At 45.7% G+C, this 24,151-nt stretch overlaps 1 protein-coding gene across 2 annotated transcripts in view; it reads right to left on the bottom strand.

Annotated features, from left to right (window-relative positions):
• Positions 1-1,905: 1,905 nt before the first annotated feature.
• LOC138783924 (KAT8 regulatory NSL complex subunit 1-like) overlaps positions 1,906-24,151 on the bottom strand; it is a 49,182-nt gene continuing 26,936 nt past the window's right edge. The window contains exons 2-14 of one of the 2 annotated variants that reach the window (XM_069959252.1): positions 23,837-23,981; positions 21,158-21,364; positions 16,064-16,182; positions 12,385-12,589; positions 11,427-11,592; positions 10,421-10,579; positions 9,994-10,134; positions 8,317-8,459; positions 7,309-7,427; positions 6,261-6,312; positions 5,447-5,559; positions 4,075-4,333; positions 1,906-3,005 (exon numbers count right to left, since the gene is read on the bottom strand). In XM_069959252.1, the coding sequence (XP_069815353.1) occupies positions 2,694-3,005; positions 4,075-4,333; positions 5,447-5,559; positions 6,261-6,312; positions 7,309-7,427; positions 8,317-8,459; positions 9,994-10,134; positions 10,421-10,579; positions 11,427-11,592; positions 12,385-12,589; positions 16,064-16,182; positions 21,158-21,364; positions 23,837-23,981 (2,140 nt within the window). In that variant the 3' untranslated portion in view covers positions 1,906-2,693. The remainder of the gene's footprint in view (positions 3,006-4,074; positions 4,334-5,446; positions 5,560-6,260; positions 6,313-7,308; positions 7,428-8,316; positions 8,460-9,993; positions 10,135-10,420; positions 10,580-11,426; positions 11,593-12,384; positions 12,590-16,063; positions 16,183-21,157; positions 21,365-23,836; positions 23,982-24,151) is intronic. The other variant, XM_069959253.1, reaches the window with a different exon arrangement.

Below are 24,151 nucleotides of genomic sequence, written 5' to 3'. Positions count from 1 at the left end.
CAGTGGTTAAGTGGAGATGCAGACAACAGGGAGGCGAGGCCTACTGAGCAACAGTGGTAAGTGAAGATGCAGACATCCCGGAGGCAGGGCCTATAGAGCAGCAGTGGTAAGTGAAGATGCAGACATTTGAGAGGCGGGGCCTACAGAGCAGCAGTGGTAAGTAAAGATGCAGATACACAGGAGGCGGGGCCTATAGAGCAGCAGTGGAAAGTGAAGCAGACATCCGGGAGGCGGGGCCTACAGAGGCAGCAGTGGTAAGTGGAGATGCAGACATCCAGGAGGTGGGGCTGATGTGACAACCCAAATACTACAGAGGGGTAGCACTTAGAATTGGATCAACATTGCCTAATGGTAAATACAGGACGGACTGGGTGTTGAATGTCCCATAAAAACTGAACAAAATATGGCAGCCATTACTATGAATCATGTCCAGCATGTAATTGATCCACCAATGCCCTTTCTGTAGTTTTTCTGCCATATTAACTGAGCAGAACAGCATAAAAAGGAAGCAGGTGTGAACACAGCCGTACAGGGAGATCATCAGAATATATGACCTCTAAACCCTCAGATGCTACGTCTACGGACAGAATGTGGGCAGATGTTCAGGAGATATAACCCTGCCCATTGTGTGCGGCTCCTCTTCTGCCATCTTCTCAGTTTCCTCCTTACTTTTCTTCATCCCACTCATGTCCAGGACATGTTAAGCAGATGTAGAGCCCACAGAAAGCAATCATAGCTCTGCTTTCATTTTACCAGAACTGTAAGAGTCACTCTTGTCCTCGGTTTGTGCCCAGCTTTGCAGCTCAGTTCTATTGAAGAGAATGTAGCCAGGTTGCAATACCACACACAACCAGGGGAAAACTGTGGTGCCCTTTTGGAAAGAAGCAGTATTTTCTTACCATGGAGAATATCTTTTTAAAGCGACTCTGTACCCACAATCTGCTTCCCTCAAACCTCTTGTACCTTCGGATAGCTGCTTTGAATCCGAGATCTGTCCTGGGGTCCGTTCGGCAGGTGATGCAGTTATTGTCCTAAAAAAACTCTTAAACTTGCAGCCCCGTGCCATACGGGCGTGGCTTAGAATATCTGTACCCTAAGTTTGCACCACCTCTCCATCTCTCCTCCCCACATTCTTCATCAATAGTAATATCACTGGAACATTTTCTCCTGTCTGAACATTGCACAGGTTTCCTAACGATCCAGCCCATGTGCCGTGCTGACATCCGATGAATAGGAGGCAATCTGCCTGGAGCATTCCTAATATGGTGGGGGAATACAGAGAGGGTGTGCCAGCCTATAGCATACACAAACTAGGCCACACCCATAAGGCACAGGGCTGCAAGTTTAAAAGTTGTTTTTTAGGACAATAACTGCATCACCTGCCGAACAGACCCCAGGACAGATCTTGGATTAAAACCAGCAATCCGAAGGTACAAGTGGTTTGAAGGGGGTGGGGGGGGGGCAGATTGTGGGTACAGAGTCGCTTTAAAGTGTCAGCTAGTTCTCCCCAGATGAAACCCCCCACAACATAGTAAAAAGGGGTTGTCCAGCAAAATCAGCTGGTGTCCGAAAGTTATATAGATTTGTAATTTACTTCTATTAAAAGTTCTCAGATCTTCCAGTACGTATTAGCTGCTGTATGTCCTGCAAAAAATGTTTCATTTTCAGCCTCACACAGTGCCCTCTGCTACCACCTCTGGCCAAGACAGAACTATAGAATGAATGAATGAATATAAAGTTATATGGAAAATAGAACTAATTTTTTCGTAGTTGAATTCCGTGTAATAACCATTTTCCCACCTACATAGGCTGACACAGAGACCTTTCCTGTGCAATTAGTCAGACCATCAAGAGGTTAGAGCCCCCCACCCCCACATACACTGATAAGATGTGAAACACAAAAACTGGGTTTAATATGATTTAGAATTTATTATTATTTTTATTATTATCTACCTCCATATATCCATATACACCCGGCTATCCTCAGACAGGAGTCAATTCTTCCCACTCATTCAATAATTACACAATTTTGTTCCCAGGTAAAGGGCGGAGGGAGAGGAATCTCAGTCCGGTGGCTTTGTCGCTTCTCTCCTCTTGGCTGCGGCCGCTTGTGACGCTGCGTTGCGGCCGAGGTGCCGGACACTGGGAGAACCCGCTTCTCCTGCTGTACACAGTGATGGAGTAGAACAGAAACTAGGAACTTGTGACGGTAAACTCAAGACACCTGAAGAGCGTGTCACCGCCTGGAGGTCTCCGGTAGCTGGAGTGCGCTCCTTATGGCGAGGCCAAGGGTCTACACTTGATTGTTATGACTCCCTCGCTCTGTGACTTCCCCCATTTAGAAAAGCCTATAAATCCTCCCCCTCTCCTCTGCTTAGATCAGCCTGCTCCATGTACCTACACTGCCTTTTGCACCTCCGGATGCAGCAGGAAATTGGCGTCATCCACATCTGGAGACTTTCCTGCGGTCCGTGTTAAGCGCGTGAGGTTCAGCCTGTGACCCTTGCTCTGTGCTGTCACCTCATCACAGGCCTTTTACTTCAGCGTGCTGCTGAGCCCAGGACCCCCTGACCATACTGGTGGCTCCTACTTCTCTGCTCGGGCCTGCAAGTCAGCCAAGCACTTGATACTGAAATAAAGTATATGGGGTTTGCATTCTCTGGTCGTACACATCTTGTAAAGAGGAGGAGCTTTCATCTCTTGTTCACCGGCCTGGCAGGAAAATATTCCAGGCTTGCGATTTTTTCACCGCTATGGGCGCGAAATCGTACTACTGAAATGCTATTAGGTAAAGGGGGATCTTTGGAGGCAGGGGCGAGGTTTTCTGTTGACATGCCAGAGTCTATGCTCTCAGTCTGGGGGCCACACTTGCTCCCTGCGTTCCACAGGACGTCTGGCTGCAGCTTGTTCCTGCCTCTGTTCGGTGAGGTTACCGGTAAGTTCTGGAGAGTACGATGGTCTCTGTCTGTCAGAGGAAATGAACGGGGCTCCCAAGGTGGAACAGCCTGCAGAATGAGGAGAGAAGCGTGTTATTACATCTGTCAATTATATAGATTTAAAGTTACCTTTCCCTAGGGTAAGGTGCACTGGAAGATGGTGTTGCTCTGGATATGTCCCATGCCGGGTGAGGTCTGTGCACAGGCCCTTGTCTAATAGGGCCAAGACGAGGACTCATATGGCGTAAAATATCTAAAGAAACCTGATCTCCCGACACCAGCATCAAAAAGGGGCATAGCACCAGAGAGAATGGTACTCAAGACGGGCAAGCTACTAGTGATTTTATACAAGCCAAGCAAAAAACAAAACAAAAAAAAACCCAGCATTTTAATTGACCTATTCGAAGGCATCTCCCAGGACTGTAAAACTATTGGCATCTCCTTAACATAGGCAATCATTATTAGAATGGTGGGGGTCTGCTGTTCAGCACTCTAGCCGATTATGGCCAATATGGCTACAGCGCTGAACCAGATTCCTAAAGTGACACTGTCACCTCCTTTTTGCATTTTTGCATCTCTACACAGGTGTAAAGGGTAAATTTAGCGTTTTTCATACCTTATTTTATATCATACGTCATGGTGTTTGTTCAAGTAAAAAGTGTCCTTTTATGAACTGCAGATTGTATTAAGTGGGCGAGGCCTCACGGCATTAGCACCACTTAGCCCCCCCCCACAACTGCAGCGTTGGCCCCGCCCCCTCGCAGGCCATTGGAACAGGCTGGCCGGAAGGCCCAACCCCGTCTACGTTGGCCAACCAATGGGCGTCACAGAGGCTGAGTCAACGGTACCGTTGTGGGCGGGGCTAAGTGGAGCTAATGCCGCGAGGCCACGCCCACTTAATATAATCTGCAGTTGATAAAAGGACACTTTTTACTTGAGCAAGCACCATGACGTATGATATGAAATAAGGTATGAAAAAACGCTAAATTTACCCTTTACACCTGTGTAGAGATGTCAGAATGCACAAAGGGGGTGACAGTGTCACATTAAGGTCTATCCTGGACAGACCACCAAATTAATAGCCCCAAAAAAAGCTTTTACTGGATGGTTTCTACTTGTATTAAAGATAGAAACTAACCAGTTCTTCTTCATCTGGAACCTCAGGGGTGGAAGATCTAGTGTCTTCACTCCAGGAAAGCCCCCTGACGCGGCTGTTGACAGAGAGGCATTGGACAGTGCTGTAAGGCTCCTGGTTGTCTGTTGCAGCAGATGACAGGGTTAGCGGGACATCATTAAGGCTGTGGAATCCAATGTCCGGAGAGGCCGGTTGCTGGAAAGACCCTTGGCTATTGGATGAAGGTTGTGGTGTCCATCGACCATCCGATCTGTTAGAGGATCTAGTGAAAGGAGGATAGGAATGACAAATCAAGTGTCTGAAACTATATCCACAAGCGAACTGAAAAAAAAGGTTTATGAGCTCCAATGTTAAGCACCATTGTACTAAAGCTTCCATCAAGAAAGTGGTGGGCAACTTGTCACCTCTGGGTGCTCAGCCTAAGGCCTCAGCAAACCTTTTCAATCTGTGTCCTTTACTATATACAAAGAACAAAGCTCCATGCACAAGGTCTGCTGCAAATTTCCACCCTACACTATCTTATGCTCCCCAATTTAACACTGAAGATGAGATGCATAAACCACTGAGGACGCAACACAAGTCTCCCACTGACTATAATAAACATGCATGGGTGGCCTGTCTGATGCAATTGGAGAAATATTGGGTGCAGTGTGGCCCCCCTGGACACATGTGAGACCCCTTAACAAAAGGATTTTTAAGAATTCAGGACTATGAAGTCGTCCTAAGTATATATGATAATAAAAAGAAACAAGGTGCAACAAAATCTATGAATAAAATCAAAGTTCCTGCAGCTGATAACAGGGCTGGTCTGACATTTCGCAATCCGATCAGCTGACAACAATTATATGCAAGTCACCATTATATCACAAGTCACAGACAGTTCAGTCTTATAACTCTTTCAGAAAAAAAAAAAGTTTAGCCAAGTCCCATCTATGGAGGAAAAAATCTAAACCTATCTTGAAATGTGGAAACGTCTTAAAGGGGTATCCCCATTTCATTATAGCCATCTTTGCAAATACATTAGTTTAGCACACGTGCCTCCTCCCTATATTCTGCGCGCTCTCTCATTGTTGATAGCTCATTGTCTAGGTTAGAAAAAATAATAATAATTAGACCACTGCTTTTAAAGCACAGTGGTGGTCAGTAATCTAGGAAAGGAAGAGGCGTATCAGAAGGCAACAGCAAGATCAATGTACTTTGAAAATACATAACTTGATGCATACTACAAGTTTACCCAGTTGCTGGGACTACCCCTTTAAGTTCAGGTGGCATTGCAGGCAGCTCATCAGTGTGTAGTCTACAGTGAAGGTGCCCTTCAGTGAGCGCAGTCATGTCTGGTTAGGTGCCACGCTCTGGAAGATAACATATTAAGTACCTGCTCCCTCGCCTCTGTGGAACAGCCGAAGTCCAGGAATCCCAGCGGGAGCGTTCCAGATCCTCATATTCACTATGACGGTTCAGATATGCCTCGTCGGACAGGTCTTCTAGCTGCAGAGACAGGAGAGTCAACATAACTAACCTCCACTGACAGATCTAGTACTTTAGTTCTCTCACACAATGAACTATATTGGCTCTCTCCTAAACTGCGAGCACCAGTTTGCTGGCGGCGTATAGAACATGGCTCTGCTAGAACTCACTGCTGCACAGGAGTATGCAGGTCATCTACAGGTTAAATAACTTGTCTGCATGATGCCCTAGTATATATGGGGGATCAGAGGGGGCTCTATGCCTAGGATCTTCTATGGTCTCTGCTCCTGTATTATATGTTATTCACTAGGACTACAGCAAGACCATTTACAGAGAGACAGAATTATCAGCTCATACATCATACAGGGGGAGGACACCTTCGCTTTCTATCCTAAGATAAGTAAATACTAAAAAGGGCAGACTAGATGGACCAGGTGGTCTTTGTCTGCCAATATTCTTCTAGGTTTCTATGTCACTGACAAATACATGGGATGCTGTGTGTAATCATTTAGTTACACTGAAATCTCCCACAGACCCTGTATGTGTAAGTGTACCATTTAATGCTTTTAGGATAGATGGGCTCATGCTTCATTATAAAGTACCAGCATAGCTGTATACATCGGTACATTACATCTGTGCATTAGACGCATATGTTGAAGCATTTTCTTAATCTCTCAAGACAGACTTAAAGCTGAATGCAAGCACAAGGTACGGCCACTTACCTGTGGGTCTACATCCAGGATATTAAGCTCTGAAGGTTCCAGCTCTCGCCAGCTAAAAAGACAAGAAAAAATTGTCAAAACTGAAAAGGGGAGCAATTAGAAAAAAAAAAAAAAAAAAAGGCTGGGTGATAAAGAATAGGGGATAAGCAGCAGATAGCTGGTAGTCCAACCACTAGGATCCCTAAAGATTCAGCACAGTTAGTACCTCATTCCTCCTCTAGGGAGTGCAGACCAATTGCCCAAAGAAGAAAGAATGGAGGGTGAGTAACACACACACACACTTCATTCCAGGGACAATCCTTCACATTCGTGGAATCATCGGGGGGCCCAGGTCCCTACCGATCCACTCATTATCCCCCATCCTATGGGTAGGGAAAACTTCTGCACGTAGGAGTAGAACTTTTCGTCCCCAATGAGCCAGCAAAACCCCAGGTAAAGAATACGTATGACTTCTTGATAACATCGCCATCATAGCCCAGTAATAGATTAAAGAAGCATTCCAGCTTTTTTGTTTATCCTTCCCCCTGCCACAGGCTGGCACACATTTACGACTGATGACGGGTGTCCCACAGCACGGCTTCATTCTGGTCCTACTGCACCATTCTTTAGCTCCTGCCTTCAACAGCCCTGGAGAAAGAACTCTCAGAGATGCATTGGGAGACCCCGACTTCAAGCCTCCTTAACTGTGGAAGTCATATGGGCACCAGTGGGACCAAAATGAAGCCGCGCTGCGGGAAACAGATCACCAATAGTAAGTATGTGTGCCAGCCTGCAGCAGAGGGAGAAGAAAAAAAAAATAGAATGCTTCTTTAACCTCTTCACGTCAGTAATCGGTATATATACGTTCCTACTGCACATACCCCGTGCAGTAGGAATGTATATATAAGTTCCTGACGATTCGCAGGTTATAGGCTGTATTGCAGCCAAGCTAATCGTTGTAATACCACACACAACCGAAGGCGAGGTATAGCACTGTATAGCAAACTGAAGTCATGTTTTTCAAACCCTGGCCAACCCATTGTATGCCAAGGGAAAGGTTAACACATACCTAGGGGTTAAGATTTCCTTATACTGGATCTTCTCCACACGAGCTGCGGCCGCCATAGACATTGGAATGACAATGTTATCAATGTCATAGGAATTTTCAAACCTTTTCCGCTTGAGAGCCTAAAAACAAATATACGTGCATTAAATGAAGGTCCCATAAGGGTAGTAGGACACCGCTATGTAATATGGGGAATAGATTGTGTTTCATATAGTGCACATTATCTGTTTCACAATGCCAGCTTTCCTACAGACCTAGCAGAAAAACCGTGGGATACTTCTGGATCTGGAGAGAATGTGAAGGGGTCTGCGGTGGATACTGCATGCAACACCACTTCATCTGTACAATTCTCAGGCTGAATAAAAATCTACTGAATATCTGAGCAGGTATCATCCAGCGGTGCAGATTTTAAATCCCCACAAGGTCATTTAATGGGGGACGGAGCGAAAAACCGCAGTTGTGGTTTTTGCCTTGCACCTGCAGCATTTAAAGAGGTACTCCGGGCTGGAGTCATTTTCATTGTATGGCCAGGGAGGGGGTGAATATAAAGATCGCTGGTCACTTACCCGGATCGTGCCGTCCCGCTCTCCCGTCCGGCTGCCACTTCCTGGTCTGAGCGGCGGCTTGATACGTAACATCTTAAGGCAGCTCAGCCATTTAGCCGCCGAGGCGGGAATCCGCTACGACTGAATGGCTGAGTCGCCTTGAGACGTCATGTCTCAAGCTGAAGCTCAGACCAGGAAGCGGCAGCCGGACGGGAAAACGGGGCTGCGATCTGGGACTCTGCACTGGAACCGGGGAGGTAAGTGAATGACGGCTTTTATATCCACCCACTCTACGGCCGTACAACAAAAATTACCCCAGCCCGGAGTACTCCTTTAACATGTTACTCTAAACCACTATGGCAATTTCACCACCATTCACACTAGCTTCTCAATGCTGCAGACAATTTGCAGCATTTCTATCCCATGTGCCCTTGACCCCATCAGAGCGCTGTTACCACATACTCACCGCTGAGTTAGATGAAGGGGGAGTTTCTGTGAGGGATGAAAGCTGCTGGGATGCATTGCTTGGTCTTGGTGTAACAGGGCTGGATGTGTATATGCTGGAGTTTGGTGTTCCTCTGTACTGCCTGTCCTCTCGAAACAGAGACCCTGCAAGCCAGAACATAGATTATATTTCCAGGTCACCAATATGTAAGGCCAAGAGTCACCACAGTGAGCAGGAATAAGGAAGGTGAAGAGGCTTAGTAATAAGACGGGGTTATACGTTTACTGACAACCCTCAGTGCTGGGTGGTATAGATACCCCCCTACTAAGGGCTCAGGGAGCTTACTTACCTAGTATCTACTAAGTCTCCCCAAACATCTGCTCTTTTCCATACAGTTTTTTGTTCTTCTAAATGGAACATGTTAGCTGTTTTGTTTTATTAAAACTAACATTGCCCATAAAGAGACAGGGAGGAGAGTGGGCACATACTTAAAGGGAACCCACTCCCCCCCTGAAATGAGCCCTCAATACTTACCTGCTCCTGCCGATGCCATCGCCGGGAAATCGCAGCCGCTCCTCATGCAAAGCAGAGGTGAGTGAGCAGAGATGAGTCTGAAGCCCATAAGTAGTCAATGGAGCAGTGATTTCCTATGGGCATCGGACTCTGCACGCTCAATGCAGATGAGGAGTGGCAGCGATGGGACCGGCAGGAGCTGGTAAGTATGAGGGGCTCTTATCCAGGGGTGGGGTGAGTTTCCCAAGGTGACAGTTTCCATCATACAGTCTGTATGGCCATGATAAACCCTGTTCTTTCACCCTCCCTGACACAGAGCTCTGCACATTGACAGCTTTTCTGGCCCATCCCCTTGACTACAAACAGCTTTAGTGATCTTCTGACTAAATGCTAAAGCTGCCAATCATATCAGCGGCTAGGCAAGGAAGGCTTAATGTAAAGAAAGTGGTCTGATCTCTTATCCTCTGCAAGAGTAAACCAGTGAATATTTTGGTCCCACAAGCTGCACAACCAAGAATTAACGTATGACGCCACATCCCTAGCAAACGTCTTTATAGGATCCCAGTGGTTTTCAGACAAGTTTCCTTTAAGGTTCAGCTTCCCATCCCAAGACCTCTGCTACTTACATGATTTTCAACTTTCTTATAAAGGGAACCTTATGCATTTCTGAGCTTCAACCTCAATCTTCAACAACTAAAGGCTCATAGCAGAAAGCACACCAGTTGGGACCAGTCTGTGTATGCATTACTGAAGCCTAAGATGCTCAAAAGAAATCTAAGATCTATCTGCCCCTTTACCCCCCCCCAGTCTATTGAGTATTCCCTCACTGGCCATGTGACAACTTACCAAGTAACGACTAATCCTGCATCTAAGAGAGGGCATGTAACCTGCTGGGACAATATATGCTGGTGCGCACTGATGTCAAAACTAAAAAGCTGCCCACCAAGCAAATTTTAAACTCGAAAGAAAATTATCTAAAAGACTACACGTTAACCAGCGGCTCCGAGATCAGACTGCATTAAGTGGCTGATGCATGGGAAATTCTGAAAAGGGTCAGAGATGGGCACTGTCTGATGAGACAACCCCCTTGGGCACTTTAAAAATGGGTATGGGCAGTCAAGAGGGTAAAATGCTCATGATCATTCCCAACATTTTGACTGCCTAAGCACTGTAACCTGGAATCACCTGAATGTGATGGACTCTGAGGTGTTCTACAGAGCTGTGATTTCACTCTCTCTGCATCTGGGGATAACCTAACATTCCTCTGCCAAGCTTCAGCTCCATGGGGGTTTAGCGTCTCTTGGTCACTTCTATCATAACAGCTACCTAGTGCACACAATGAGTAAACTGTTACTAGTGCCCCTAGTGGTGAAAAGGGGGAACTAAAAGCAATTCACATTAACAGGCAAAAATGAGAGAAGAGCCACGCACCATTCTATGTTGCATCCACGTAATGAATAAAAGCTAGAGGATTTTTTATGGGTAAGTAACCACAATATAAAGAAGTCTCAGAAGAAGAACAAATGACACTTAAAAGGGTGTGAAATATCCTTAGAAAGTTTCCACCAGGTAGAGAAGCATTTTCCAGAAAGCGGGGTCTTGCGGCACTTACTGCCTGTGAAATCCGCCGTCGGGCTAGGACAGTCCCTCCGCAACCTTTCTGAGGATTTCTTGCTGAGCTGTGAAAACTTAAGAGCCTTGAGTTTGTGAGAGAACCGGAACTGCCTGTCTTCTTTCAGCAACGCTTCAAAGTGCAAGTTAAGGTGTGTATCTGAAAAGCCACAAAGTCAACAAAAGTATGGTTAGGAATGAGGCCAAAAAAAAAATTAAAAAATTGTAATAATTGTAAACAGCGTTAGATGCACAGTCACCACTTCCTCAGTCGTCCCAATCAGAGGTTAGGAAGTAAAGTATATGGTCTAAGAGAGCAATCACATGTTCAGTGCACGGTCTGTATACAGAAGACATGCTAGGCTGGAATCGCGGAACTCTCGGCATCATGATTCATTATGATGCCGGACGACACGAATCAGTTTAAATCTTAGCGCTACTGCACAGATACAGCTGCATGGCTGTGTCAGCACTAGAACGCGAAGATTTAAACTGATTTTGGTGTCCTGGCATCATAATGAGTCAATGCCGAAAGTTCTGCAATGCCGGTATGTAGCAAAATTTCCGCACATGGACCGCAATCATGCAAGTTGGATTAAACTATTACAAAGTACTTGTTCCCTCTTAGTCCCTTTGTTATTGAAAATACATGCACTCTACAGCAACACTTGGGGGTGTAATGACTGAGGAACAAATGCTCAGTCAACAGTTTAATGCTGTGCTCCCCAAAACAAGTCAACACCTGTTTTGTTGGAAGGGTTCCTCTTGCAACCATGTATGTAACAGCTAAGTAGGAAAAAGCAGCAATCAGCATTACCGCCCATAAATATTTTATTAGTCATAATTTAGTGTGAACGTGAGAACTGCCTGGAAGTCATGTACATATAGTATAACTTAAAACTTGTTCAGCACGCGTTCTAACTCAATGTTAAAAATCACATCCACAAGGATCAGCAAGGAGTTATATGGCACTCCTATCACAGTGGTTTATATACAGTGTAGCTTACCGTAGGGGAAGGAGAGGATGGGGTGGTAGCAGGGATCGGCTACAGCTAGGCGCTCATTCAGGGTCATGGTGCTGGGATGTGTAGTCTTCACGTAGGTTTTGCATCCACATAGAATACAGGTAGTTGGAGGCTCACAGTCACACCTTGCAGACAGCTGCTTCTGTGGCTAAATACAAGAAAACCGTGATGGGTCAAGAACTTACAGGAAACACCTTGTATGAATCACAATTAACGCAAGAACCAGCGTGTAACCCCTTCACATACATACAGATGACCCCCTAACTACATAACGGTCTCGGAGTGGTTCTATAAAGATGGGAAGTAAGCATAAAATATGGAGAAACTGAATGACAAATTAGAATCAATTATACATAGAATATAGTTATTGACCGGGGGTATAGGTTTTAGCAGAACTAAATGTCACAGGAAATCTGGACTGGTGGTGGGGCTTCAAATGATTTTACTGTGAGGAAACTGGATAACTAAAAGTTATACAGGCTTAGAAAGACATGGTTGCCTCCTTTCAGAAACTGCATCACACCTGTCCTCAGCCTGGGTGTACAGAATTGTAATACCATACACAACCTGAGAACAGGGGGCGACAATGTTTCAGCAAGAAACTGTTTACGCTTATCCAGGATAATGCCTTAAAATTCATACAACATGGGAACTACTTATACAAGGTGTACCGGTCCTAAATAGAATGTGCAAGATTGAGTAGAATTTGATGTGATCATCTTAGGGGTGATGCCAGATGTCTGACCGCTGGGACCCCACCGATTCATGAGAAGAGGGGTCAATTGTCTACAGAGCAGCATTAGGTGTGTTAAGCTGCTGCTCCATTTACTCGCTATGGGACGTATAGATTGAGAATGTTCAGAAGTCCATAGAAAGTGAATAGGGCGGTGGCTGCACCCCGACACATCCACAATACATTATAAAAGAGGTGCATTATTACCTTCCTACTGAGAGATGACACTTCACTGGACCTGACTAATCGGCGCTTCTTGTGCCCACGCAAGGGACGTGTTCTTGCTGCTACACAGGTGGCGTCGAGGGGAGCTGGTGCTGCGGACAGACCATCCATGCGGCGTTTTTTCCCCAGAACTTCTTCAGGAACCAGATCCTCTGTGGAACCATTACAAGACAGACTGGAACGCACACTGCAAAAGGAGAAGGGTGAGAAATGAAGACCCAGCTATAGGTCAGTAACCACAGACTTACAGGTCTAGCATTGGTAACTGTGTGGATTGTGAGATCACTCGGAATTTACACACACAAGATCACTGCCAGAGTCAGATACCACCATGGAGATTATAATTTTTTAATGGACCAGATACACAACATGCAAGTTACTTTGTCTCAAAACTACAATATCGTGTGGCAAAGCAGGCAATGTGCGCACAGACAGAACTACTTCTTACTACTAGAAAATGTACTAAAGGTCCCAAGCATAGGGAAACTTAGCATCTAGCTGAACCAACACTAAGCCGTTCTATTCATTGACCTGCATCTCACTAAGGCCAAACATCCTGGGTAATGGAGAAGGGTCAATACCCAGAGAGCAGAAAATAGAGATGCACGTGATTCTATCTGTATATAAGCTGTGAAGCATCTCACTGCTCACACTCTGATATACAGCAGCCATGATACAGTCTGGGACAAGTATGGAGAGGATACTCGTTCCACAGTCTAGGTCACCTTATTCATTGCCGAGGAAGCACTATTTGACAATGTACTGCAGAAACCAAGATAAGCAGCTTCCACACTGAAGGTAACCGCATCCACATGCCTATCAGTTACATTAAAATTAGGACCCCCCCCCCCCCCCCCAAAAAAAAAAAAAAACACACACAACAAAAACACATTTATATGTAGTTTTTCACCCTATCTTCCCAGTTAGAGTTGCTGCGAGAGGTAGTGTCTGGTAATGCTAAGATTCCAGACAACCATAAGCCACAGCAGCCTGTCGTTGCTTTGGATAAATGGTGCAACATGTCCAAACTAGACAAGGATGGTGGGTGATCTCGGATTGGATAACATGGTGCTCTATGTAGAAGATTTCTAACAAGGGGTAAAAGAAATATCCATGGATATTCTAACATGGAAGGAGCTCACACCTTCTACAGCGGTGTTTCCTAACCTGCAGCAATCCATCTGTTGCAAAAGTACAACTCCCATCATGCCCTGGTGGCCATTGTTTTGTTACAAGTGAAGAGCCAGAGGTTAGGGAACAAGTCTACAGTATTTAAGCCCATCCCTGCCTTATGTATTATTACAATGGGTTGGTTATTACATAACCCGAAAAATAAGAAAACGTATAGCAGTGTACACCATGGGCGATAGGTCACTGGTTGCCATCGCTATAGCCTCTCTCAGGCATGTCTATATGCATGGTTGTATGCGCTTTTCACAGGTTACTGCAGCAGTCGACCTTTACGGTTCTCTATAGAGTGAAAAGATGAAGTGAGACATGGTAGAAATTCTTGTGGTTCCCGCATAAGGAAACAGATTTTATCATGGGCAAAGGTCACCGTATAGCTCTAGCCTAAAGGAAACAATCAGCGAAGACGTACATGATCCGGGATGTAACCATGGTAACCTGAACCGCTGTTTACACCAATTGCCGCATACAGAGAACCAGAAGATGGAAAATAGAAATAAGGTTTAATGACAAAGTGAGGAGCAGGAGCAGTAAGGAGCAGGAGGCCCCTGGAAAGACTAAGGGGGTCGACTCAAAGGCAGACCGCGTCCACAGGGAAGATGAACATCCTCCAGGCTGGGGGGGATCCATCTCTACAAGCCAAAATCGAGAGCTGCTATATAAAAGAGGGTACTGCTGTTCTGATAGTACGTTCATGTCAATGGCCACCATACAATACTATGTTTCCCCTGGTGGCTACAACAGATATATGCCCAGCTAGCTGCAAACTTAGGGTGGGGGACCTGTATCTGATGACTTTATGTTACAGATCGGATCACAGGGGTTCTGACCGCTGGGACGCCTGCAATCTCGAACGTCTGAGAAACAGCAGCGCTCATGCATGCACAGCACCACTCCATTCATATTCTGAAGGAGCTGCTGCAGATGGCAGAGTACAACACTCAGCTCCCCCCACCGGAGAATGTAAACAGTGGTAAGCATGCCCACCGCTGGTCAGGTCTTTGTGTGGGGTCCAGGTGGTCGGACCACGAGGATATGGCACAAACTTCATTTTGTGGCCCTGCCTCTCCTCTGTACCTTACTACGGATTCCCATTAGGCTCTGTGGAAGGGTTCCAGCCGCACACCATTCTGCTGAAAGGCACCAGCTGTCTGTGCCATTGACTATTAGAGCAGAAAAGAGATGCAATGCTTCTATGTATGAGACTGGTTCAGGACTATTACCAAGATGGTATTATCATACCACATAAACCGCTTCATTTTCCAGCTGATATGGAAAGGTTACTGCAGAATCTAGACTAAAGTCCTCCATTTCTTATCTTCTCCACCAGGAGAGGACAACCGGTGGTGTATAAGTATATATGCATATATCATTATACTATAGCTATACATATAGCTCTATACTTCTACATAACAGCCATTTATAGTTCTCTATCTTTCTCCGCATACACCAACCCAAAAAAAAAAAAATGCTTTTACAGCAGAGTGGTGGTCAGTGACCTAGACAATGAAATGTCAATGAGAGGGACAGAGCAGCACATTAGGAGGAGAAAAGTTTGCTGAATTAATGTATTTGCAGAAATATGGAAAGTGTCAATATTTTTTTTGCAGAAATCAATAGTCCAAGCGATTTGAAGAAACTTTGTAATTGGGTTTATTAGGCAAATATGCCATTATCTGCATTCAAAAAGACTTTTCCAAGTCCCCCCCCTCTCATTCACTGCTCATTATCAGGAAATCATGTGTTGTTTACATCAGTCGAGCCCTGTGTAACCTATGGAGAGGGGAGGGGGGAGATTAGTCGACAGCAGAGAACACAGTGGGAGCTGTATGAAAGCCAGTATTCAGAGGTCAGTGCAGACTTCAGAGGAGATAGCCCGGTGATGTAGCTGTAAATAAACTCTTTGTTGTCCTGTTTTGGTGCCTCATCTCCCTCCATCCCTCCCCTCTCCATAGATAACCATGAAGACAGGCGGGAGAGCTTCAAACTGCTTTTTCATTATAAAAATCCATTTTTCGGCTAATAAACCCAATTACAAAGTTTCTTAAAATCCCCTGTACTGTTAATTTCTGCAAAAAAAATAAACAATTAAACCGACAGGTACACTTTAAAATGATGAATGCTAAAAGTATAACTAGACAGGCTGAGCTGGGAATATCCCCCCTTAGGGTCCATTTAAACAAACAGGACCTGCAGCAGAATATTGCGCTCAATTAATCATTACATTGATATCTGCAGCAGATCCTGTATGTGTGAATGGACATGTAATATAAAGCATGTTTGCAACTTACATTCTTTTTTTGAAAGTTATAGAGACAGGTACACTTTGCATCAGCCTGGAAAATGGGAACTTCCCCTGAATCCTGTTTACAGGGATGACACGAGACAGCCGCCTCCTGTCAGCCACTACCGCTATTTCCAGTTATCGGCCACATTAACAAGGTCTCACAAGAAGTAACCTGCACACACTAACCAGTTTATGAGTCCGTTGACTTGACGAGATGATTTTTGGGGTCCGGGGAATTCACACGCTGTGGTGGGGAGAGGGTTTTGACACGCAACATTTTCAACAGACTGTGTAAGGCGGGAACACTGCAAGAAAGGAGGAAAAAATGCATAGATGATTAGCCCCTTCAAAAGGAACAATAAAATTTGTCACCTATTTAGCCACAATAAACTGTTTAGGTAATCCCAATGGGAGTTACACAAATTATATAACAGCCAGCTCTGAAGATCTCAGCCTCTCAACCACCTCCAGTGGTCACTACCAGACTGACGCAGATCCTTAATGAGACCCATATCCATCAGACTGACGTAGATCCTCGATGAGACCCATATCCATCAGACAATAAAATGCCTCTGATCACCTGCCTCAAGGGTTAAACAGGTGTTACCAGAGCCCACAAGTGCCAAGGGCTGCAAGGCTTCACCCAGCTTCCTTAAAGGGGTTATCCAGCTCTACAAAAACATGGCCACTTTGTTCTAGAGACAGCACCGCTTTTGCCTCCAGTTCAGGTGTGGTTTGCAATTAGGGTCCATTCACTTCAATGGAACAGAGTTGCAAAACCTGCACTGGAGACAAGAGTGGTGCTTTCTCTGGAAGAAAGTGGCCATGTTTTTGTAGCGCTGGATAACCCCTTTAACCACCCTGTCCATCTCCTCCAGCTTTGAGCAACAGGCAGGGCTTGGAGAAGCCGATGCAACTGATCCAGCACTCGGGGCTGGAGACGGCAGAGAAACGGCAGTAAAGGAGGTGGAGGAGGCTTTGTAACCTTTTTGACCTAAGAGACAAGTGATAAATGCATTGCAGCTACAGAAATTATACACAGCCACAGGATACAAGAGATGCTAAGAGCAAAGTGGGGGGGCATCTTTTCCCTGGGACCGGGGAGGAGGTGGCTGAGGGAAACTACGTCCACTCACCTCCCCGATACCAGCGGCGGGTCCCGCATCGCGGCGCTCTAGTCCCTGGCCGCTTCCTGGTGTCTGACGCGGGCCCGAGACGTGACTTGAAACGGATCCCGCCTCCATCACTGACTGGCTGAGCGGACCCGAGACGTCACGTCTCGGGCCCGCTCAGCCAGTCAGTGATGGAGGCGGGATCCGTTTCAAGTTCGCTCAGATCCCGCCTCTGTCACTGACCTCTGTAACCTACAATGACTGAATACTGCACACAGCACAATGGCTCTACAGCAGCTGCACAGGTTCAGCCCCATACAACACTATGTAAACTAATTCACCCAGTGCATCTTCATGGTGGCTGGAAATTTGGGTGGACCCATTTAATGCTACTTTAAAGGACTCCGCTCAAAGACCAATGCTTAACAAGCCTACATGTGATTTCTGGATCTTTGAAGTGAATGACAGTATTTTACCACACTGCCACAAGTCAGTGCACTGCAAAAAGCTACCAAGTATTAGGAGACACCGCTGCTGATCATAGCTTTCCTGGCCCAATCTGTATCACTACAAGGGCTCAGTCAACAAAATCATCAAATGACAGACAAGGTCTGTAGTAAAAAAAAACTTTAATCTACAACCATAACCTCATGACTACAACGTGACCATCATGTCAGGGGATTCCTACCGGGCTGTATATTTCAGAAACTATTGTGAAAAGACTATTCACACAGCAGACCCCTATACACACTATGGGGAAGATACAGAGAAGTTCTAACCAGGAGCAAGCCAATAGGACTGCACAGAAATCTACAATTAACTTAAAAAGTTTCTAGAACTAAATCCGGGGTTAGGGTCACAGGTCACAAGAGTAAAAGTCATAGTCTAGCTGGCTGCATTGCATCTAGTAAGTTAAGGTTGTAACCCACGAGCTGCCATGACCCAACAGCTAAACCACCTAGGACAGATGACAGATTGCTAGATGCGGCCACCATTCTTTTCATGGATTATGATGAAGACAGTACCACACCACAAGCTTTGGTCATGTGACCTGTGTCATAACCAAAGTCTCTGTGTAGCCATAACATCACAGAATCTGATTATGATATTTCAGACACCAATTCAGAAAACTAATAAAAAGTTAAAATGTATTTTCTAAACCAGATCAACACAATAAGAATAATAAATATCCTGGTCTATGTTTAACCTGACTGACCTGTTATAAAGCAGCAGAGGGAAGAAACGGATGGACGAAACCCAAAACCCTTACAAAGCAGGGCAGCGGCATGGGTCACTGCAGTACGGTATGTTTTTATGCTCTGCTCTTGCTCCCAGGCTAGTTTACATTTGCAAGCATAAAAAAAATAATGAAGTCCTCCCGACCGCTGCGGTCACGGGAAGCCATGCCTGAGGAACGTTCCTGACGGGAGACCTGGCGCTGCAGACTTCATGACTAAGCAGGTTTATGATCTCTAGGAGGGATTATACATTTTCTTATTGGGGTTTACATGGGAAAAAAGGACGATTTAAATAGTCCATGTGTTCTGTACATCAAACAAGAGTAAGACCCCCTTATCCTGCCAGGGCACAGTATACAGCAATATGTGACCCTAAATAGGGGACTGCAAGAAATACAACAGCAGCAAATACACAAAAGATAAACCACCATCACTGCTTCAGCCGCCTCTGGGGTCAGGGGACATGTTACAGTTTGTAGAGTATACAGCATATACTACACAGCTCCTGTACCTCTTTACATTCTGCTTCCTGGTCAATATAAGATGAAAAATGCTTTGACACCTAAATCAACTCTCTAGAAGAGCGGACACACCGCCATGGCTTATGTACTGTCTGTGGAGTTTAAGGGGAGTACAAATACATTGTTGGATAGGTCATGAAGATGCAGTCACCACCAATCTATGGATCTCCAGTGGCTTCAAAACCCTGACCCCCAGCATGCTCTGATATATAGCCATAGGCTCTGAGGGCATGCTGGACTTACAGAATGAACACTTGGCTGTGACCTCACTAAGTCAACAGCACAGGAAGGCACATGGCAGCCATGGATCGGATGCTATGTGGCTAAAAACACATTGTTTTAATGCCACCTCCAACCCAACAGCTGTGTGAGCAGGACAAGTTCATTGATATACGGATGCATAAGACTAGGGATGAGTTAACCTGACGAACTGCCAGGACTCTCAAATGCCGTCCACCAGGTTGGCTCATCACTAGTATAGACCCAAAGCATCTGTACACCACACGGAGAGAAATCTATATACACACAGACACAAACTGTGCCGATTAGGACAAGTTAGCAAGGTTTTGGCCACTACTTCGGTATATTAAGATAAACTCATTACAGTGATGTAGTCTGACCCCTGCGCACACGTCTGATAGTGGACTCTAATATTTCTATAGTACCAATACATTTCGCAGCAATATACAATTCTGAGTGTACATAGACATCAGACATTACAGAATTACTAAAACAAGAGATGTGAGGGCCCTGCTAGCAAAACCTTACAGTCTATGATGTGGAGTCAACATGGTAACAAATCTAAGGATTTGGTTAGGACCACTGGGTATTTTACTCTTGATTAATGTGGCTCATAGGACACATATAAGCTGATCCAGTGGGATAGTAAAAAGTGGTGAATAACCGCCATTATGCCATAAACAAACTATAGCAAATCAAACGTTCCAGCCTCACATTTCATTTTCAGGAGAAGTCTGCCATCTACTATCATGAATAGCCACTGACAGGCAGCTTGAAACACTGACAGTACAGTGATCAGACACGCTGTGTAACACCAAAGTGATCACTAATTGACCACCAGCCAGGAATTGGGCAGTCATAAGAGTCTCTGCCCTGCTGACCCCGACTGATTTATTTCTATTTCGGTACATGAAGAGACCGGTCAACCAGTCGTCCACAACACTGGCCGGGAATATGACACTAAGAGTGAAGAATCACTCCGCTGTGAGTGGCGTAGTCGACGACTACAGAGTGCTCACACTGAAAATATCAATAGCCTCATCCACAGGTTACCCATAAAAGGCTATGGACACCGACAAGCATTGCTTTATTCTTGCTTTGTACTTACTATGGTGAAAGACAAACTTACTCCATAAACTTTACTCTATAAAAACCACGTTTACTTTGGCTCCTGCAGGCTGTTATACCAGCTATGTTCTCTCTGTACACAAGCTATATGATTGTTACCTGCACACTGCCTTGTATCCAGTCTCCAGTCTGTAACTCACCCTCCAGGGACCCCTGTGTATTAGCCATCACCCTCCCTGCTGTTTCTTTTTAGAGTATGGCCAGGGAAGGTGTGGAAATAGAGGCGGACGGTCACTTACCTCTCGCTGGGTCCCAGATCGCACCGCCCCGTTCTCCCATCTGGCCGCTGCTTCCTGGTCTGAGCTGCAGACGTGACGTCTCAAGGCAGCACAGCTAATCAGCGGCCGAGGCGGCACTCCGCTCTGACCACTGTAAAGCTGAGCTGCCTTGAGACGTCAAGTCTCCAGCTACTGCTCAGACCAGTAAGTGGCGGCGCGATCTGGGACCCGAGGCTGGAACCGGAGATTTCAGTGACCAGCGGCCTCTATTTCTACCCCTTTCCTGGCCATACCCTAAAAATAACCCCTGACCGGAGTACCCCTTTAGAGCCCGGTTCACATCTTTTTAATGTACATGTCACGTATATGTGAGACACTCAAATGTAACTTTATGCCTAGATTATTACATATGTATAGCTTTTATAGATTTTTCTTTATGTTTTTCCTGTAAAGGCTTTCGTAAATAAAATGATTGAATTAAAACCCATTGACTTTGCATGAACTAAAAGAAAACCTATATGTTAATTATATGGAAACAAAAGGCTTTTCATTTACAAACAGTGGGGGTCTGACTGCTGGGATGCCCGCTGACTCAGAGAACCGGGACATACCCTTTGGATATGAATGGAGCGTGGTCATGCAGGCACGGTCAATAACATTCATTCCTGGGATGGCTATGTGCCTGTTCTTGTGATAAGCGGGGGTGCCAGAGGTCGAACCCTCACAGTTTTCTTATCCCCCAGCCAAAAGTAGGAATTCCCCTACACACACCATAAACTGCACAGAGTCTTTAAATCTTATCAGTGTCTAAGCCAGCACTGACCTGTTTGTCTGCACTTTGCAGAGAAGGGGTGGGAGTGCTAGATGAAGGTTCACATAGACCGTCCCCAGATGGGGCTTTAATGACAGACGGGGAACATGAGGAAGGAGGCAACCGGCTGCCTCTTGTATTCAGCACTGCTGAGTGTCCTGCTGACTGGTGCAGCGTTGTGTCTTCACTCTGAAGAGAGTCCCCGAGCACAACACTTCCCTGAAACAAAACAAAGTCATGTTACAAACAGTGCTCATCCGCCATCATTTCTTCTAACATGGCCACCAGCCATTCCACCCTACAGCAAGACAACTCCCTAAGGCTAATGCACAAGAAGTCGTATGGAAAGGACACAAGTAGCGTTACCACAGCTGAAGTATAATGTAAGTCAGCAACACCTCCCGCAGATATGTACAGCTATACACCTGACATACATGAGAATAGAGGCACCAGAGAGACTCATAAGGCAGCTAGTATACAGCTTCAGCCATCCATGAGAAATAAACGGCCTATATTTAGACCGACAGCTCCGTAATAAGATAGATGGCTGCCGAGTCCCCTTACTAGCACCTTAAGCCCTATTACACATCGTCTCCATTTCTCAGAAACCAACGCCAGACACCAGTGTTACTACAGCATGATAGATGCCGAGCTCGAGAGCTTAATAACCGCTCTGAGGCAATAAAAAGGCTTTTTATCAGAAGGGGCAGGTGTCATGCGGTGCGACTGGCCGGTCCTTAGTCAACACTGGAGGCGGCTTTTCACTTGGCCTCCTCGGGGGAAACCTTCAGTCAGGAATCCGAGGATGAATTACTGGTTGCATAGCGCTGCGGTAAACACAGCCGGCATGTCAGGGGAGCAGATCAGTGTAATCCAGCAATACCGCAGCACAGATCACCTATGTAGATACCTTATAGCTACGAGTGGTGGTGGTACAGTACATCCAACCTTTGTGAGGTATTTCTGGATCACACTGATCACCTATGTAGATACCTTATAGGATATGGGGTGGTACATGACACCCAACCTGTGTAAGGTATTGCTAGATCACATATGTAGATACCTTATAGCAGTGATTTTCAACCTTTTTTTAACCGCAGCACACTTTTTATACTTAAAAAATCCCGGGGCACACCACCAACCAAAATGGCACTAAAACAGTACATATTATACATATAGTTAATATAGATTCTAAATGTATTTATACTCAGTGTGAAACCTGGGCCTGTTTTCTTCTCCCCCCTCCTTCTCCTGTGCTTCTCTCCCCCCTACTTCTCCTGTGCTTCTCTCCCCCCTACTTCTCCTGTGCTTCTCTCCCCCCTACTTCTCCTGTGCTTCTCTCCCCCCTACTTCTCCTGTGCTTCTCTCCCCCCTACTTCTCCTGTGCTTCTCTCCCCCCTACTTCTCTCCACCAAACTTCTCTCCGCCGTTTCTCTCCCCCATACCCATGTTTCTCTCCCCCCCTGCTTCTCTCCCCTGTTTCTCCCCCATCCCCAGGTTTCTCTCCCCCATTGTTTTCTCCTGTTTCACAGGGGCACCATAGTTTGGGGAACTTTCCCCGCGGCACACCCGACCATGTGTTGCGGCACACTAGTGTGCCACGGCACACTGGTTGAAAATCACTGCCTTATAGGATGAGGGGTGGTACATGACACCCAAGTGTGCTGAGGTATTGCTGGATAACATTGATCACCTATGTAGATAGGTGAATTTGGTAGGGGGGGTATCAGGATACTATTGTAGTAAAGCTTTTCCTGTAGGTAAGGCATTGATCATATGCCTTCTCATCGTTATCGTGTTGGGTGGAGGGATTCTGAAATGTACATAAAATCATCTGGATCAGCACGGCATTGTTGGCAGTTCTACTTTATCCGTTTTTGTGTCACCTTAATGGAGGCCCCCGTCACAGAGCTGTGTGCAGGTGTAGAAGTAGGCCACATTACACAGGCTCTAATAAATTCTAGGGCCGTATGTCCTCTGATAAAGCAGCCAGCTTAGCATGGAAAATGTAACCACATAAAGCTGTATAACCAACATCAGTCACCATGGCCAGGATGTACACCGCGCTGCGGGAAAACCATTTATCACAAGACAACAGTATACAAGGAGATCTGCACTGGCAGAAATAACCTGCTCCGCTACCTTATACCAGGATATCAGGCATGGTGGGTTTTTTCATGTCAGCTGAATAGATCCTGTTCAGCCAGACATTGGTATTTCTACCCCAAAAGACCCGGCCAGTGACAAAGCTTACTACCATGGTGACAGATGTAGCTGTGATTAGAAACCAAACACCATTCCTGTCCTTAGTTTGTGAGTGGTTTAGCATCTCAGTTCCATTGAAGTAAACAGAGCAGACTTGTAATACAACATACAACCGGAAGACAAGTGTGGGGTAGTTTACCCCTCCAATCCCATCTCAGGCAATGCACCATAGTAGTCTTCCTGGACATGGCTCAGGATCACCAGTCACCGTAATGAGCCAGGAACACACTACACAAGTCATCTCAGCTCTGACGTCAGACATTTTTTAAGATCACATGCTGACAATCCGCTTCATGACGACAGGCCAGCCATTCTCCCCAGAAGTCTCATATCTGACTAACAGTTAAGCCGGCGGCTCATATTACCGCCATATCTTCAGAGCAGAATTCACTAGACATCGGTAGAAGCTATAAAGTCTATTGTTACCTTAGTACATCGGATTTGCTTGTAGATCTCAGTCTGTTGCCTTATCCGAAACTCTAGGTCGGAAACCTGAGCCTGTAACCATGTCCACCGACAGATAATGGCCGCCCGCTCCATCGCCCACCTCCACTCTGCTTGCTGATCAGACCTGCAGAGAAACCACCATCCTGATCAGTTCATTATAATTCATAGGGTTTACGAGAGGGCGATGACACAAACAGAAAGATCAGAATCAATGTAGACGTATCATTACACCTCAACATCCAGCAGGGGGCACCGTTTTATGCTATACATTCTTGTTGGACTCTTATTAGATAT

Source organism: Dendropsophus ebraccatus, chromosome 2, assembly GCF_027789765.1.
Source record: "Dendropsophus ebraccatus isolate aDenEbr1 chromosome 2, aDenEbr1.pat, whole genome shotgun sequence".
Taxonomy (NCBI): domain Eukaryota; kingdom Metazoa; phylum Chordata; class Amphibia; order Anura; family Hylidae; genus Dendropsophus; species Dendropsophus ebraccatus.
The sequence above is the reverse complement of the archived record's forward strand: the minus strand, read 5'-3'. Positions and strand labels throughout refer to the sequence as shown.